The 17,536-nt window shown below is 41.6% G+C and overlaps 1 protein-coding gene across 1 annotated transcript in view; it reads right to left on the bottom strand.

The window, feature by feature from the left end:
- Window positions 1-17,536, bottom strand: part of LOC120044633 (acid-sensing ion channel 2-like) — a 149,851-nt gene that overhangs the window by 3,115 nt on the left and 129,200 nt on the right. Inside the window, exons 4-6 of the mRNA XM_038989306.1 lie at window positions 12,097-12,247; window positions 10,802-10,858; window positions 406-559 (exon numbers count right to left, since the gene is read on the bottom strand). Coding sequence (XP_038845234.1) covers window positions 406-559; window positions 10,802-10,858; window positions 12,097-12,247 — 362 coding nt within the window. The remainder of the gene's footprint in view (window positions 1-405; window positions 560-10,801; window positions 10,859-12,096; window positions 12,248-17,536) is intronic.

The following is a 17,536-nucleotide window of genomic DNA, read 5'->3' as shown; positions in this document are numbered from 1 at the left end:
AGACATACAGGGCATACTATACCTACTATATCAATAGTTGTATTATCAATTGCCATAAGTAAGGGTACTTATTCTCCTACACTGAACCATATGTCCCATACAATGTCATTAGTAGAGTAGCATCTCAACTGATGACTGCATCCACTAGAGAATGCCTATTGTTATTATCATCAAAACCACATTATATGATAACATGACGGATCTCTTCAATACCAGGCTTCCAGTTCTCTTTCCCATTAGTCTGAGCGTCAAAGACATCTCAGTGTAATATCTTCACTTTCCACCCACACACTCCTTACTATTACTACATATAATATATGTGATACTGTAGGCTGATGTATATTAGATTTTTCCTTCTAATGCATTCATCTGTTCCTCTGGAGCCTCCTATAGGCAGGTACTTACGTGATGTATTTCTCAGAGCGGTTGAACTTCTTTTCCAGGTAGCGTGCTGAGGTCTTACTGGGGATCTTGACCATGGACAGCTCCTTGTTGTAGCGTGTCATGTTGCATGGTGTCCTACAGATGCAGTTACTACTCTCCAGCATTGACAACTTGGCTACAGTAGAGAAGACAGGGAGACATGAAGGAGAGGATGAAGGGAGGGATGGAAGAGGGGTAATGGGTGAGGATGGGGGAGAGGGAGGGAAGAGGGGTAATGGATGGGGATGGGGAGAGAGAGGAGAGGGAGAGTTGACCTTAGTTTGAGGGCAACTGAGGGTACAAACACAAACACACACCCATCTCAACAGCATTCCCTACAGTATATACTAACAGTATTTAACAGTATACATGTTTTACCTGGGACAGTGTACTAAAGACATAATGATGGGAGAAAATAAATGTTGATCCTTCTGCTTCCAGGATGATCTATTTGTACATACTGAAGGGGGTTAGTCTAATTGCTACTGATATTTTGTTATGGGGTAGATTTAATATTGCAGATAGATTGTGGCTTCTATCAATATCATTTTATTTTGTATCATTTCCAATCGCCCATATATTTTTTTTGTAAATGTGTACAGTACCAGTCAAAAGTTTGGACACACCTACACATTCAAGGGTTTTTCTTTATTTTTTACATTGTAGAATAATAGTGAAGACAGCAAAACTATGAAATAACACATATGGAATCATGTATAAACCAAAAAAGTGTTAAATAAATGAAAATATGATTTTATATATTAGATTCTTCAAAGTAGCCACCCTTTGCCTTGATGACAGCTTTGCACACTCTTGGCATTCTCTCAACCAGCTTCATGAGGAATGCTTTTCCAACAGTCTTGAAGGAGTTCCCACATATTCTGAGCACTTGTTGGAAGCTTTTCCTTCACTCTGCGGTCCAACTCATCCCAAACCATCTCAATTGGGTTGAGGTCAGGTGATTGTGGAGGCCAGGTCCTCTGATGTAGCACTATCATTTGTTTTCAACGGGACAATGACCCCAAACACACCTCCAGGCTGTGTGAGGGCAATTTTACCCTAATAAGGAGAGTGTCCTTATAAGGGTCAAATTGCCCTTACACAGCCTGGAGGTGTGTTTGGGGTCATTGTCCTGTTGAAAACAAATGATAGTCCCACTAAGAGCAAATGGAAAAGTATTCCAGGTGAAGGTGGTTGAGAGAATGCCAAGAGTGTGCAAAGCTGTCATCAAGGCAAAGGGTGGCTACTTTGAAGAATCTCAAATATAAAATATATTTTGATTTGTTAAACACTTTTTTGGTTACTACATGATTCCATATGTGTTATTTCATAGTTTTGATGTCTTCACTATTAATCTATAATGTAGAAAATATTAACAATAAAGAAAAAAACTTGATTGAGTAGGTGTGTCCAAACTTTTAACTGGTACTGTACATACACACACACACACACACACACACACACATAAATACATACATATACCTTTAAAAATATATTTCCTTTATTATTTTCCGCTAACCCTACCATCCTTCCCCTAATTGGAGTAAACTAACGAACAACAACACTTAGGATTTTACTTCCGGCTTATACACACTTTTACGGACACAATCAATTTTACAATAGTTATATTGTTTGTTTTTAGTCCTGTCCTTCCTCTACCCTCAACCTCTCCAAGGGAAGCACAGCCGAGAGCTGCCCAGTGACACAAGCCTACCAGACGAGCTAAACTACTTCTATGCTTGCTTCGAGGCAAATGACACTGAAACATGCATGAGAGCACCAGCTGTTCTGGAAGACTTCTCCGCAGCCAATGTGAGTAAGACCTTTAAAAAAGTCAACATTCACAAGGCTGCAGGGCCAGACGGATTACCAGGACGTGTATTGCGAGCATGCGCTGACCAACTGGCAAGAGTCTTCACTGACATTTTCAACCTCTCCCTGACCGAGTCTGTAATACCAACATGTTTCAAGCAGACCTCCATAGTCCCTGTGCACAAGAACACTAAGGTAACCTGCTTAAATGACTACCAACCCGTAGCACTCACGTCTGTAGCCATGAAGTGCTTTGAAAGGCTGGTCATGGCTCACATCAACACCATTATCCCAGAAACCCTAGACCCACTCCAATTTGTATACTGCCCTAACAGATCCACAGATGATGCAATCTCTATTGCACTCCAAACTGCCCGTTCCCACCTGGACAAAAGGAACACCTATGTGAGAATGCTATTCATTGACTATAGCTCAGGGTTCAACACCATAGTGCCCTCAAAGATCATCACTAAGCTAAGGACCCTGGGACTAAACACCTCCCTCTGCAACTGGATCCTGGACTTTCTGACGGGCCGCCCCCAGGTAGTAAGGGTAGGTAACAACACATCTGCCATGCTGATCCTCAACACAGGGGCCCCTCAGGACTGTGTGCTCAGCCCCCTCCTGTACTCCCTGATCACTCATGACTGCACGGCCAGGCACGACTCCAACACCATCATTAAGTTTTCAGATGACACAACAGTTGTAGGCCTGATCACCGACAACGACGAGACAGCCTATAGGGAGGAGGTCAGAGACCTGGCCGTGTGGGGCCAGGACAATAACCTCTCCCTCAACGTGATCAAGACAAAGGAGATAATTGTGGACTACAGGAAAAAGAGGACCAAGCACGCCACCATTCTCATTGACGGGGCTGTAGTGGAGCAGGTTGAAAGCTTCAAGTTCCTTGGTGTCCACATCACCAATAAACTAACATGGTCCAAGCACACCAAGACAGTTGTGAAGAGGGCACGACAAAACCTCTGGAGATTGAAAAGATTTGGCATGGGCCCTCAGATCCTTAAAAGGTTCTACAGCTGCACCATCGAGATCATCTTGACTGGTTGCATCACTGCCTGGTATGGCAACTGCCCGGCCTCCGACCGCAAGGAACTACAGAGGGTAGTGCGTAGGGTCCAGCCATCCAGGACCTCTATACCAGGCGGTGTCAGAAGAAGACTCCAGCCACCCTAGTCATAGACTGTTTTCTCTGCTACCTCACGGCAATCGGTACCGGAGCACCAAGTCTAGGTCCAAGAGGCTTCTAAACAGCTTCTACCCCCAAGCCATAAGACTCCTGAACATCTAATCAAATGGCTACCCAGACTATTTACACCGTTGCTACTCTCTGTTGTTATCGTCTATGCAAAGTCACTTTAATAACTCTACCTACATGTACATATTACCTCGACTAACTGGTATATTCTCACTATTGTTATTTTACTGCTGCTCTTTAATTACTTGTTACTTTTATTTCTTACTCTTATTCATATTTTTTATTTAAAAAACATACATTTTTTATATTTTTTATATATCTAAAAAAATACAAATAATTAACTGCATTGTTAGTTGTGGCTCGTAAGTAAGCATTTCACTGTTGTTGTATTCGGCGCATGTGACTAATACAAATTTGATTTGATCTATTTCTAATGTTCTATTTGCCATATATTTTTAACTGTGCTGTTTCACAAAAGTTCTGAACCTATATACATTTTACAGACACAGCATATTTTACATTTGTTATCTTGTTGTTATTAGTCCCAGCCTTCAGCTCCATTCAACCCCTCCCATCTATCTCTTCACACCATCTATATTGGATTTCCATTTGCCATTTATTTTCCACTGTGCTGTGATGCTTCACAAAAGTTCTGAACCTTTCTATTCTCATAGTTTCTACCGATTGTAAATGAACTATTACCCTCAACAACTGTGGACACTGTAAATGCCCTCATGAAATACACAGGAATGTTTTATGAATTTTCCAGACATTTCTATCCATTCCTGGAAGAATATAAATACTAGTCTAATCTGTCTGGTCCTATCCAAATCAATTTCCTCTGACAATAACCAGTCTCACTCACATTCTCAACACATTCTAGCCTGCTGCTGGGTTCCCTTAATGCATAAAAATATCAAATCTGATCTCCCAACCCTAATCTCTCACTGTGACAATAATATGGCAGTCTCCCCAGCTCGCCCTGGGCAGGGCGGAGTCTCCCTTGGATTACTAATAGCCTTCAGGGCCAAGTGGTCACATAATTGCAACAGGAAATTCAATATGGCACCTCAGTCGCTTTTCATTCTCATTTAAATAAGGGGTTATTGGATCCGGGTAGCAGTGTGCAATCATAACCCTGATTTACACACTCTCTCCCTCTTTCTATTTCTCTCTCTCCCCACATCACAATCTTACTCTCTTTCCTCTTCTTCCCTACCTCTCTCTCTATTTCCTTCGCTCTCTCTCCCTCTATCGCTCTGTCTTTCTCTCTCTATTTCTCTCTCTCTATCCACCGTCTCATCTCTGTCAAAAACAATTATTCTAACCAAATCATCTGCTTTATTTCATATTTCCAAGCTTATTAAGAAATAGTGTTTTTAATGACTTAACACTCTCCATTACGCTGTCTTTGGCTGTGAACAGAATGTTATATTTAAGCTAGCAGTTGTTCAAGCCTGAGACAAGCTAATCCTTTTATTGTAGGTTTGGTTTAAAACCATTATGTGAGATGAGAGGATCTTCTGTCATTCATCCTGCAATGAAACCGCATTTCTAAAACGATTACGCTAGTAATGTGATTGTATGATCACGTTACTGTGGGCAATGCTATCCAAGTCGACATTTCACAGGACAACAAATGTCTGTGTTTTCCTCTGTGTGTATAATTAGGCACAGAGAAGATTTCTGTGTTCCTCTGTAATCTAGTCACAGGACCCTTCAGTGAGAACAGATGCAGCTGTCTTACATTAAAACAGCAGCCACACTGTTTCTGTCTCCCAAACTTCCTGACTGACACATTGGTATAAAAAAAGAACAACTTCAAACTTTACTAAGTGAAAACGGTGCGGTGGGTATATCAAATTGGTTCACAGTCTAACTAGGAACTGATTTGCATAGAATTATTGGGTCTGTGTCTTGGATGGAATAAGCACAGCCATTTCAAATTAAACCAATTCAGGAGGAGCGAGAGGGAGCGAGAGGGAGCTGGCCAGGCTGGACCAAGCACAAGAGGGTACTCTAGCTCTCCACAGTCCCAGTATACATACCTTGGCTTCACATCCTCTTTATTTGAGACACATTGCCTACAGTGGACGAGCCAGGGTCAAAGCGTAATAATTGCCAGTGTTTGTGTGTGTCTGTTGCATGGTAGGTAAGTTAGACACCTCTACTACACAAAACACATAAACACTTTTCAATCAATTTAATTTAGAGGAATAAACAAGGTCATGTCTCATCTGATTTTCATTTATCCCTTCAGTAAAGTATTAGTCTGTGGTAAAGGTATAAATTAATATATAAAAACAGCCTAATAAAAAATTAGACGAAGGAGAAAGTGAGAATAAAAAGTCAATATCCCAGTTTTACAGAAAATAACAGTTCAATATAGATGGGCTTTAGCACAAAATGAGATCCTACTGTATGTGAATGATCCTACTGTATGTGAATGATCCTACTGTATGTGAATGATTCTACTGTATGTGAATGATTCTACTGTATGTGAATGATCCTACTGTATGTGAGTGATCCTACTGTATGTGAATGATCCTACTGTATGTGAATGATTCTACTGTATGTGAATGATCCTACTGTATGTGAGTGATCCGACTGTATGTGAGTGATCTGACTGTATGTGAATGATCCTACTGTATGTGAGTGATCCGACTGTATGTGAGTGATCCTACTGTATGTGAATGGTCCTACTGTATGTGAATGATTCTACTGTATGTGAGTGATCCTACTGTATGTGAATGATCCTACTGTATGTGAATGATTCTACTGTATGTGAGTGATCCGACTGTATGTGAGTGATCCTACTGTATGTGAATGATTCTACTGTATGTGAATGATTCTACTGTATGTGAATGATTCTACTGTATGTGAATGCATACAGCTCCCCCTCCTCTCAACACATACAGATATACACAGATTCCTTATTTGTAATATATACAGTACAGTATGAAAGTAAAATGAACCGAGGGAAGCTTCTAGACCTGGCTTTTCTAGAGGAAAAAAAACAGCTGAGTAAATACTAATCCTAGATACCAGGGCCAACCAGCACAACGAGAGAACTTCTGTATTCTCTATGAATGATCAATAATACATGTGTAGCTAACTAATACGGAATGTGTCAAATCTTTTGGGAATTGGTAAGACACTTGTGTTGACTCAATGTACCTATGCCTTTCCTTCATGCTATCTTTATGTCCCCTAGCCCATGGAGAAACAGGAATGCTATGATGTCAAATGATTTCTGCCGAATCAAACCAAACAGCAAAAACAAGAGGAGGCGTGAGAGAGAGGAGGAGGGAGGTGTTGCACTCCCGGTAAGTATTCTATTAATACGAAGCACTGCAGCAACGCATAATATTTTACCACGAACACTACTCTTTTGTCCACTTGAGACTACGAGTTTCCTGGGGAAGTTGTGAAGCACTGGGGAAGCTGTGAAGTGCGCTGTACAGCCTGCACTCTAGCCTGTTGTGTGATTGTGTTTATGAGTCTGTATTAAAGAATGTGAAACCATGTTGTGTATGTTAACTATTGCCTGGTTCTGTTCATGAGTCTGTTATTAAATATGTATGTTTACTGCTTTTCATTAAATCATGTATGGCTATTGTATTTGTTCATATTGGCAGAATATTGTATAGCAGGGTTCCCCAACTGGCGGCCCATGGGCCAAATTTGCCCCCCCAATTTTTTCATTTTATTTCATTGTTGACATCAAAGACTGTAAAAACACCAGGAAATCAGCTCCAAGAGATTTTAATTTAAGAAATCTTTTCCAAAGTATTCCCATGCGTAAAAGAGAGACACATCGTATTCAAGCGTAAGCAAAGTTTGAAATGTTTTAGTCAAACATATTTGTTTGGGCTTCTTGCGGTCAATTTGCAATCTACAAATGATTTGTAATTATGTTCCGGCCCCCAAACCATCCGCTCAAGAAAAAGATCAGCCTGCGGCTGAATCTAGTTGATGGTCGTGTTGTATAGGCAATATTGCCTACAGAAATTGGTTCAGTTATAGCCTAAAATAAATGTGTTCATATGGGTAGAATATTGTTTGTTAGGTACACCATCCCGTTCACAAAATTGGTTCACTCCTACAGACAGTGAGTCACGTGGTGTCAAGGGTACTGGCTGGTGGCGTTGGTGTAAAGGTATGGGGAATGTTTTCCTGGCACACGTTAGGTCCCTTGATACCAATTGAGCAACGGTTCCACTCCCCGAAGAATTCAGGTTGTTCTGGAGGCAAAGGTGGGTCCGACCCAGTACTAGATGGATGTACCTAATAAACTGACCACTGAGTGGATATCAATTCATTCATATGGTTATATAAAGGCTGAAGGCTAAAAACAGCCTATACTATATCTAGACCTATATCTAGTTTCTACAATCTATTTTCATTTTAAATCATGGCTTTTGGTTCTCTCTAGTTTTTACACCATCCACTAACACCAACCATTTACTACAAAACATTTATTTATCAACAAAAAAGCTTAGCAAAATACAAAAATTGACGTGGCAAAAATAAGTAGGCCTAAAATATTTTTTTTAAATAACCCCAAAAAATACAAGAGTAGGCTACATGACAATGAAGCGCCATAAAAACAAGTTCACAAACAAATCATCCAAGAATGTGCTTAGTGTTCTGGTGTCACGTTCTGACCTTAGTTCCTTTGTTTTGTCTTTTGTTTTAGTATGGTCAGGGCGTGAGTTGGGTGGGTTGTCTATGTTAGTTTTTCTATGATTTTCTATTTCTGTTTGGCCTGATGGTTCTCAATCAGAGGCAGCTGTCAATCGTTGTCCCTGATTGGAAACCATATTTAGGTAGCCTGTTTTCTGTTGGGTTTTGTGGGTGGTTGTTTTCAGTCTTTGTGTGTCTGCACCAGACAGAACTGTTTCGGTTTTCACTTTGTTGTTTTGTAATTTGAAGTGTTCAGTTTTGGATTATTATTAAATAAGATGAACACTAACCACGCTGCGCTTTGGTCCTCTCCTTCCACCGACGACAACCGTTACATCTGGTCTCATAAGGATTTTGGAGTCATTGAAAGGGTTGAACTTGAAGAAGTGTCCAAGTAGACTAGGTGCTCATTTCTCTCAGATGGATTTTGGAGTATTCACAACTGCTACTTGAAAGTGTAGGCAACACTGTTCGGGGAAGACTCCATCCGTTGAGTCGTGGTGTAGGCTACTTCTAGACCAGCGACTTCAGATCCTTCTGTTGCTTATGGTAGCAGGGTCTTTGCCATGGCGGTGGAATGCCAGCAAGTTGCTGCTCCCTTCTCGTTTCACCTCCTTGCTGCTGTTGTTGCAATGCCTCGACGAACTTCCAAATGGTGGGGTGGGTAGCGCCAAGATTCAACAAAAAAGTTCAATGCCAGCTCTCAACTCCATTGTTGGTCTTTGCCAAGTCTTGCAGTACAGCATCGTAGCAGCACCAAAATTCAGAAAATAAATAAATAGGTAGAAGCATATTAGCAACAATTTTATTGGCCTTTGGGCATGATGTCATCAATAGTAAGAAAAATAATAATAAAGCCATTATTATGTTAAACAAGCCATACATATGGGAAACATTGGCTTTCTTCCAATGAGTCCGACTTTCTCCCCAACCCATGTTGACTGAAAGTATGTGAGGGGGTCCTCCAGTTGATGTTCCGGGCACTGAAAGAACCAGGTATCCAGACACTGTAACCTCATCATTCAGGGTTATGTGACGTCGGCATTTCAACAGTGTGATATTCGGTGCACTTCCAGAAGGACTTATTTGCTGTCTGTCGTTCCTGTCTGTAGGGGTAGCCTTCATGCAGCAGGATATTTTTTCCACACACCCAGAGGATAAACTCGGGTTCCACTGTAGCTTTCTCTGACCTCCTCTAAGAATAAGGAATGAGGAGGGTAGCGGTGCAAGATCTTTTTAAGCACAATATTTGGATTATTAGCATATGAAAGACATGCAATTCGATTGCTGGACTATCGAAGCCATCCATCCAACACATTTATTCAGATCCGGCAGTTCAAAGAGGAGAGTTTCAAAGGTAATCAATAAGGCCTAGTTATTATTCATTAGCAGCATACATTTGCATTCATTCTCTTAAATCTCTTAAAATAGCTTATACTCTTCTTGTGCAATGTATAGCCTACTGCACTATAATGCAAGCCGAGATCTACTGCAGATGTATTTTTTAAACATGACTTAAAAAACTTAAGCCTATGCAACATTAACCAATTAAAACTGTTCTGTAGAAATTCGGTTTGTGCTGTAGGCTATAGGCCCAATACATTATCACTATGCTATGCTTGAATTGCCCTGCCAATTTTGAAATTATATATATTTATAAATGGTATATGATCACACTGGTACAGGATCAATTGTTGTATTACTTTTGAGGCACAGCTGAGCGAGTATAATATATATTATATATTCGACTCAACAATACCGTCCCTCCACTCTCCCTCCCTTAGCTGATGGAAAAACTCAATTCACACTGCATTATTTATGCCTCATGCACCAATTCATGTTGTTACTCCTATGACCAGAGAAAGTGAAATATTCCCAGATATTAAATAAGACAAGCCGCTAATAATAACAAGGCAAGCTTATCGGAACACTTTGCTATGCTCATCTATTGCAGATGCAGTGCTGGTTATAGCGTGAGTGGAAGTAGGGAGAACGTACATTTTATGGCTCATAAAAATGTTGAACAAAGTGTTGACAGTGCTGGATAACAACTTAAACATGTAATGTACTTACTCATAAAAACAGGCTTATAGGTGCACTTGATTTGCTCTCTGGGCCTGCTGGGTAGGTGGAGTTCTACCTTCAGAATCATGAAATGATTAAAAATGGGGACACTTTGCCTTCCCGGAGCTAGGGCTGCTGAATCAACTGCATCTACCATCAACAGTACGAAACAAATAAAAAAAATAGGAACGGAAAGCTTTATTGTTGGGTTTTTTACCGAAATGTTTGGTGATCGACTAGGAATGCCTTGGAGGTCGACCAGTTGATCGCGATCAACCGGTTGGTGATCACTGCTATAGCCTATAGATCATTTTCTGCCCATATGAATAAATTTTATTTTAGGCCATATAAAGAACAGCTATGCATGATTTAATGAAAAGCAGCAAACAGACACAATTTTTTTTCACATTATATAATTTAAGACTCAGAAACAGAAACAGGCAATAGGCGATACAGCTGGCTTCACAGCTTTCCTGACAAATAGGCCTACAAAGAAACTTGACGATGTTGAATGCGCGAGGGGGTCTGTGCGCTGCATAGTACCTTGACAAAAAGACATGTAAGTGTGTGCGTTTGTGTGCATTCATATTGTGGACTTACCAAGGGCAGGCTCGGCACAGTCTTTGTACTGTTCAGGGGTACAGAATGGAGAATCACCTAGAAGGACAGAAGGAGCACAGAAGGAAGGGGAGGAAAGTTCAGATTCAGCTTTTCTGCTAGATATATTTATGAAATGTAGTACCTCTGAATGACTTATGAGTTTGAGAAAAACAAACTGTAAACAGCTCAGATTCTGTGGAATATGGTTACAAAGCTATCAGTGATTTAATAAAGTTACCGGAATCTTCAGTAATTTGGAGTACTTAACAGAAAATCTATGGCAATCTATCGGAACTTTGGTAATTTATACTTGAATAACATACATCTGTGTTCATATTGTTCATGAGTTTCTAGTAGCTAGACCATATGGGTCAAGAGAAAATAGCCTAATTAATGAAAAAAGCATCTAAACATCTAAGCATTATTTTCAATTAACTCTGCAACTCTTCCAACTATTGACTTTTCTTCACAACTGCCACCAACTTGACACCAAAACATTGGCAACAAATACATATTGACATAGTCAAATAAATTAAAGTGTGTAAAAAAATGATAAAGGATATTATGATGAAACTCTCATATTAAACACCAATGGTATTCCCTAAGTTGATGGTTTATATTTATGATATTGTTTTACAACTTTGTCATATTTATTTTGTTTTTGTTGATATTTTAAAATCATCTTATTTAAAGATGTGATGTATTCTGCATGTGAAACGGCCACACAGAGGGCAATAGACAACACCTGGGATCATCTAGAGTACCCACAGGGGACAATAGATGTTTTATGACAGATTACACAAAATCCTTGAAAGACACCAACATTCTGATAGTTTAATGGTAAACTGTGAACGTTTCCAGTAATATACCCTCCCTTTGCAACCCTACTGTGGAAGCAGTCAAGGAGACTCGCAACATGCAAACATCTACCACACCTAAAGAGAGTGTGAGAGAGAAATAGAGCTTTGTGTGGAGCAAGGTGATAGACAAGCCTTGGAGCAGAAAGCTTTAAATACACCAACACAAATCTTGACCTTACACCTTACAGCTCTTTGACCTTTTCAAACCCACCACAGACTTTAGATGACTTTATCAACCACAACAACTACTGTAACTCCTTTATCAAACTTTCCTCACCTTGTTCTATGTCTTCAAATAGTCCTTGATGAAAAAACATGGCCCATAGCCCAAACAATTGTTTTTCTTTTGCCCATGGCTCAGACAATGCTATATTACAGACTCTATCCACATGTTTTGTTTAGTGTGAAAAGGGGAAAGAAAGTGTGTGCTCTTACCGGGCATGTGCACCATCCTGCAATTACAGTTTTCCACGATGTAGCGTGTCTCACAGTCGATCCTGCAAGCTGTCACACTATAGACCTGGAAGAAGCCAGAGTCTAGGGCCTTGGACTCACACTCTCCCCACGGAGGAGGCAGGTAGGTCAGCTACAACACAGGAGAGACACAGTGTGGGGATTGAGCAGAGAGACAGAGAGAGAGAGAGAGAGTGACAGGGAAAAACACTCAGCTGAAGTCTAAAACTCCCATAGACACATAGGAGATGTCATGGTGTTATTGTGATTTAGAGCCATCAGAGAGAGGTTCCAAAAGGCCCTCTAGAACACAGCAGGCTAGATGACAGAGGAACAAATGGAAGGTCTGGCCAACAGACTGGTCTGAGTGGGACACATTCACAAATACAGTCTCTCGCTGTGAAAACAGGTTCCAAGAACACAAAAGCTCCAAATGTTCCCCCCTTTCGGCCTCACCCCATCCCCATGGCTCTGGAGACGGGAACAGCAGACTAGGCGAGAGGGACACCAGTAGGAGCTGTGTGAGCGCCCATCTGCCCTGCACGCAGGCAGCCCTCTCCAGCCGCTCCGCTACTCTCCGTTCAGCATCCATCACCCAGCGCCCCCTGCATTGTGGGAGATGCAGTTTCCTCAGCCAAATACCAGTTCTTGGATCAAAATAATCCTCATCCTGCCAGGTCAGATTTGGCTGTGGAATGTCTGTTAGCACAGATAACATTGGAGAAGAATCCCTCCAATCAGAGACTGATACTGTATCCATGCATCCAGATTAGTTTGCTGTTGTTAACTCGAACACAGAATTCCCTCGATATCAGCAAGCGAGAAGTTGATTTTCAAATCAAATCAAAGTTTATTTGTCACGTGCGCCGAATACAACAGGTGTAGACCTTACAGTGAAATGCTTACTTACAGGCTCTAACCAATAGTGCAAAAAAGGTGTTAGGTGAACAATAGGTAAGTAAAAAAATAAAACAACAGTAAAAAGACAGGCTATATACAGTAGCGAGGCTGTAAAAGTAGCGAGGCTACATACAGACACGGGTTAGTCAGGCTGATTGAGGTAGTATGTACATGTAGATATGGTTAAAGTGACTATGTATATATGATGAACAGAGAGTAGTAGTAGCGTAAAAGAGAGGTTGGCGGATGGTGGGTGGTGGGACACAATGCAGATAGCTCGGTTAGCCAACGTGCGTGAGCACTGGTTGGTCGGGTCAATTGAGGTAATATGTACATGAATGTATAGTTAAAGTGACTATGCATATATGATAAACAGAGAGGAGCAGCAGCGTAAAAAGAGGGGTTGGGGGGGCACACAATGCAAATAGTCCGGGTAGCCATTTGATTACCTGTTCAGGAGTCTTATGGGTTGGGGGTAAAACTGTTGAGAAGCCTTTTTGTCCTAGACTTGGCACTCCGGTACCGCTTGCCATGCGGTAGTAGAGAGAACAGTCTATGACTGGGGTGGCTGGGGTCTTTGACAACTTTTAGGGCCTTCCTCTGACACCGCCTGGTGAAGAGGTCCTGGATGGCAGACACCTTAGCCCCAGTGATGTACTGGGCCGTACGCACTACCCTCTGTAGTGCCTTGCGGTCAGAGGCCGAGCAGTTGCCATACCAGGCAGTGATGCAACCAGTCAGGATGCTCTCGATGTTGAAGCTGTAAAACCTTTTGAGGATCTCAGGACCCACGACTGTCTTGGTGTGTTTGGACTATTCTAGTTTGTTGTTGATGTGGACACCGAGGAACTTGAAGCTCTCAACCTACTCCACTACAGCTCGATTGAAATACGACTATTGAAGCCAACAAATCAAAACATTTCAAACTAGCCCTGGCCTCACTCATATACTGTAGGTCTGGCCTCACTCATATACTGTAGGTCTGGCCACGCTCCTATAGGTCTCCAGTCACAATTAAAAAGTCCCTAAAGGCCAGCTGTTCATCACTTCAAGGAAGATAGACTTTCCCAGCACTGTCGATTTCATTAAGATGAGAGGCAGGTGCTCCTCAGCGGCAGTCAGTCCATCACCTTTCCCATCACCTTCATACCTCTGCTAATCTTTCCTCTTGTCCTAATTGGAGTGGGCTCTGGCTGATGTATAGCACTATTATCCTGCTGTAATCAAATATCTAATCATCAGAGTAGATAGATGTCTGCGCCCACTATGGGGTGATCTGATGACCTGATTAAATACACTCCAATGACGGCCAGGACCCTTTCTGCCCCTCCCCACACATTATTCATCAATGACCACACACTCTGCCATTGGGATGCACGTCAGCAATTAGAAAGCATATTAGAAACTGATCAAAACTAAAATGCAACAGTTGAATCAACAAGGGGCATAATTAAAGTTGTCGACTCAAGATTTGGAATTAGGCTTTGGGAGCTCTACATGGATTTGCTAACTTTGGGGATTTTGTTGAAAATCGGAGCTGTGAGTTTGGAGTTTTATTAACGAACCAGTACAGTATAGTATATCAGTTCATCCCTCTCCCATGGACACTAGGTTGCCAAGACCAAAAATACATTACTGAGACCCATCCAGAAGAGAGGCTCAGGGTCTTTAATGGAACTGTAATTTACAGACACGGGAATGCCCTTGTGACTTCTGTGGAAAGCATAGCAAAGAACACTTTAATATTTGAAACTCCCCTATACTTAAAATAATGAGAAAATACAGAGGGTTATCAAAGAACACAGGCAATCTAGTGTGTGTGTGTGTGTCTGTGTGTCTGTGTTCATGCATTATTAAGTGCCTATAGTGGCTGTGTTCTTTGGCTTCTGTGCACTTATTTTTTTGATGAAGTGGCTTTTATCTGGAAGTAATAATACGAGTTCATTTGAGTGCATGACTTCAGCTCCGCCTCACTATTGAGCTGTCTGGTTGGATCTGATTACAATCGTACACCAATGACCACAGGCAGCCATTGTACTTTTACAAAGTCCCCACAGTACTGCTAATCATTAAGACATATCGGCTATATTCAGCCTGATTATAAGCATGGTCATCACATGGCGTCTCACAAGATGTCCTCGGGTTGACTCTGTCAGGAACTAAAGTTGTGCCACGCTGCAGGAACACAACAAGGGCCAAGCCACAGTAGGAAGTCGGGGGAATCTTTGAATTCAAAGTGCAAAGTGGAGTTAATTAGCTGGTGTCTAAATCTACTGCGTTTCCCACTGTGCTGGTGCAATGGGGAGGATGAAGGATGATGATGTTGTGCCAGTCAGTCACACAGAGCCAGTCACACAGACAGAGCTGAGCTGGAGCTGAGACTGCTGGGAGCTCTACGGCCCAGGGGGCCTGCCTGGCCACACCATGATTGGAGGCCTCCAGAGTCGCCTGCCTGCCTGCCTGCCTGCCTGCCTGCCTGCCTGCCTGCCTGCCTGCCTGCCTGCCTGCCTGCCTGCCTGCCTGCCTGCCGCTGTACAGTAGACCTTCTCTGTATGCTTATCGCTGGCAGACTTGTTCTTTCTTTTTCCTCCTCTCATCTTCTTCAGGATGTGTGTTGTTTTTCAAATTTCTGGAAATGACTGAACATGTTTTGAATCTTCCTTCTTCATTCCCTTTTTTAAATGATGGGAGTATACAGTTTATTATACGTTTATTGTACAGTTTCTTCTTTATATGTACAGTGCCTTCAGAAAGTATTCATACCCGTTGACTTATTTCAGATTTTGTTGTGTTACAGCCTGAATTCAAAATTGATTCAATAGATTTTTCTCTCTCACTCATCTACACACAATACCCCATAGTGACAAAATGAAAACGTTTTTTTTTTACATTTTTGCAAATGTATTGAAAATGGGATGCATAAATATCAATTTACATAAGTATTCACACCCCTGAGTCAATACTTTGTAGAAGCACCTTTGGCAGCGATTACAGCTGTGAGTCTTTCTGGGTAAGTCTATAAGAGCTTTCCACACCTCAATTGTGCAACATTTCTCCACTATTCTTTTCCAAATTCTCCAAGCTCTGTCATTTTGGTTGTTGATCATATAGACAACTATTTTCAGGTGTTTCCATAGATTTTCAAGCAGATTTAAGTCACAACTGTAAAACTCCTGAGATCATTTAGGCATACCATAACAAAGGGGTTGAATACTTATTGACTCGACATTTCAGCTTTTCATTTTCAATTAATTTGTACAAATTTCAAAAAACATAATTCCACTTTGAAATTATGAGGTATTGTGTGTTGGCCAGTGACCAAAAATCTCAATATGAATCCATTTTAAATTCAGGCTGTAACACAACAAAATGTGGAAAAAGTCAAGGGATGGGAATACTTTCTAAAGGTACTGTATAGGTTTTCTGCTTTATCAGTCCATGGTTGTGGACTACAGGAAAAGGAGGACCGAGCACGCCTCCATTCTCATCGACGGGGCTGTAGTAGAGCAGGGTGAGAGCTTCAAGTTCCTTGGCATCCACATCACCAACAAACTAACATGGTCCAAGCACACCAAGACAGTCGTGAAGAGGGTACGACAAAACCTATTCCCCCTCAGGAGATTGAAAAGATTTGGCATGGGTCCTCAGATCTTCAAAAGGTTTTACAGCTGCACCATCGAGAGCATCCTGACGGGTTGCATCACTGCCTGGTATGGCAACTGCTCGGCCTCCGACCGCAAAGCACTACAGAGGGTAGTGCGTACGGCTCAGTACATCACCGGGGCCAAGCTTCCTGCCATCCAGGACCTCTATACCAGGCAGTGTTAGAGGAAGGCCCTAAAAGTTGTCAAAGACTCCAGCCACCTTAGTCATAGACTGTTCTCTCTGCTACCGCACTCACAAGTGGTACCGGAGCGCCAACTCTAGGACCAAGAGGCTTCTAAACAGCTTCTACCCCCAAGCCATAAGACTCCTGAACATCTACTCAAATGGCTACCCAGACTATTTGCATTGCCCCCCTCTTTTACATCGCTGCTACTCTCTGTTATTATCTGTGCATAGTCACTTTAATAACACTACCAACATGTACATATTACCTCAATTACCTCGACACCGGTGCCCCCGCACATTGACTCTGTACCGGTACCCCGGTAATTTACTGCTGCTCTTTAATTATTTGTTATTGTTATCTCTTACTTTTTTGTAGGTATTTTCTTAAAACTGCTATGTTGATTAAGGGCTTGTAGGTAAGCATTTCACTGTAAGGTCTACACCGGTTGTATTCGGCGCATGTGACAAATAAAATGTGATTTTGATTTGATTTGATTTTAATTGCAGAACAGGCATCTCATGTATATGCTGGAGACATAAGCGATTTGAAGTATGAGGAAAAATAGATGAATAGTGACAGGAATCTGTCAGCTAAGACAAGGGAAATCCAGCCAACTCCCTGTGGCAACTTAGATAAAAACATCTCCAGGGTCAGAGAAGGAGAGTGGGAGAGAAGACGGGAGAGAGAGAG

This window comes from Salvelinus namaycush, chromosome 3, assembly GCF_016432855.1.
Source record: "Salvelinus namaycush isolate Seneca chromosome 3, SaNama_1.0, whole genome shotgun sequence".
Taxonomy (NCBI): Eukaryota; Metazoa; Chordata; class Actinopteri; order Salmoniformes; family Salmonidae; genus Salvelinus; species Salvelinus namaycush.
Note: the sequence above shows the minus strand (reverse complement) of the source record. Positions and strands in the feature narration are given on the sequence as shown.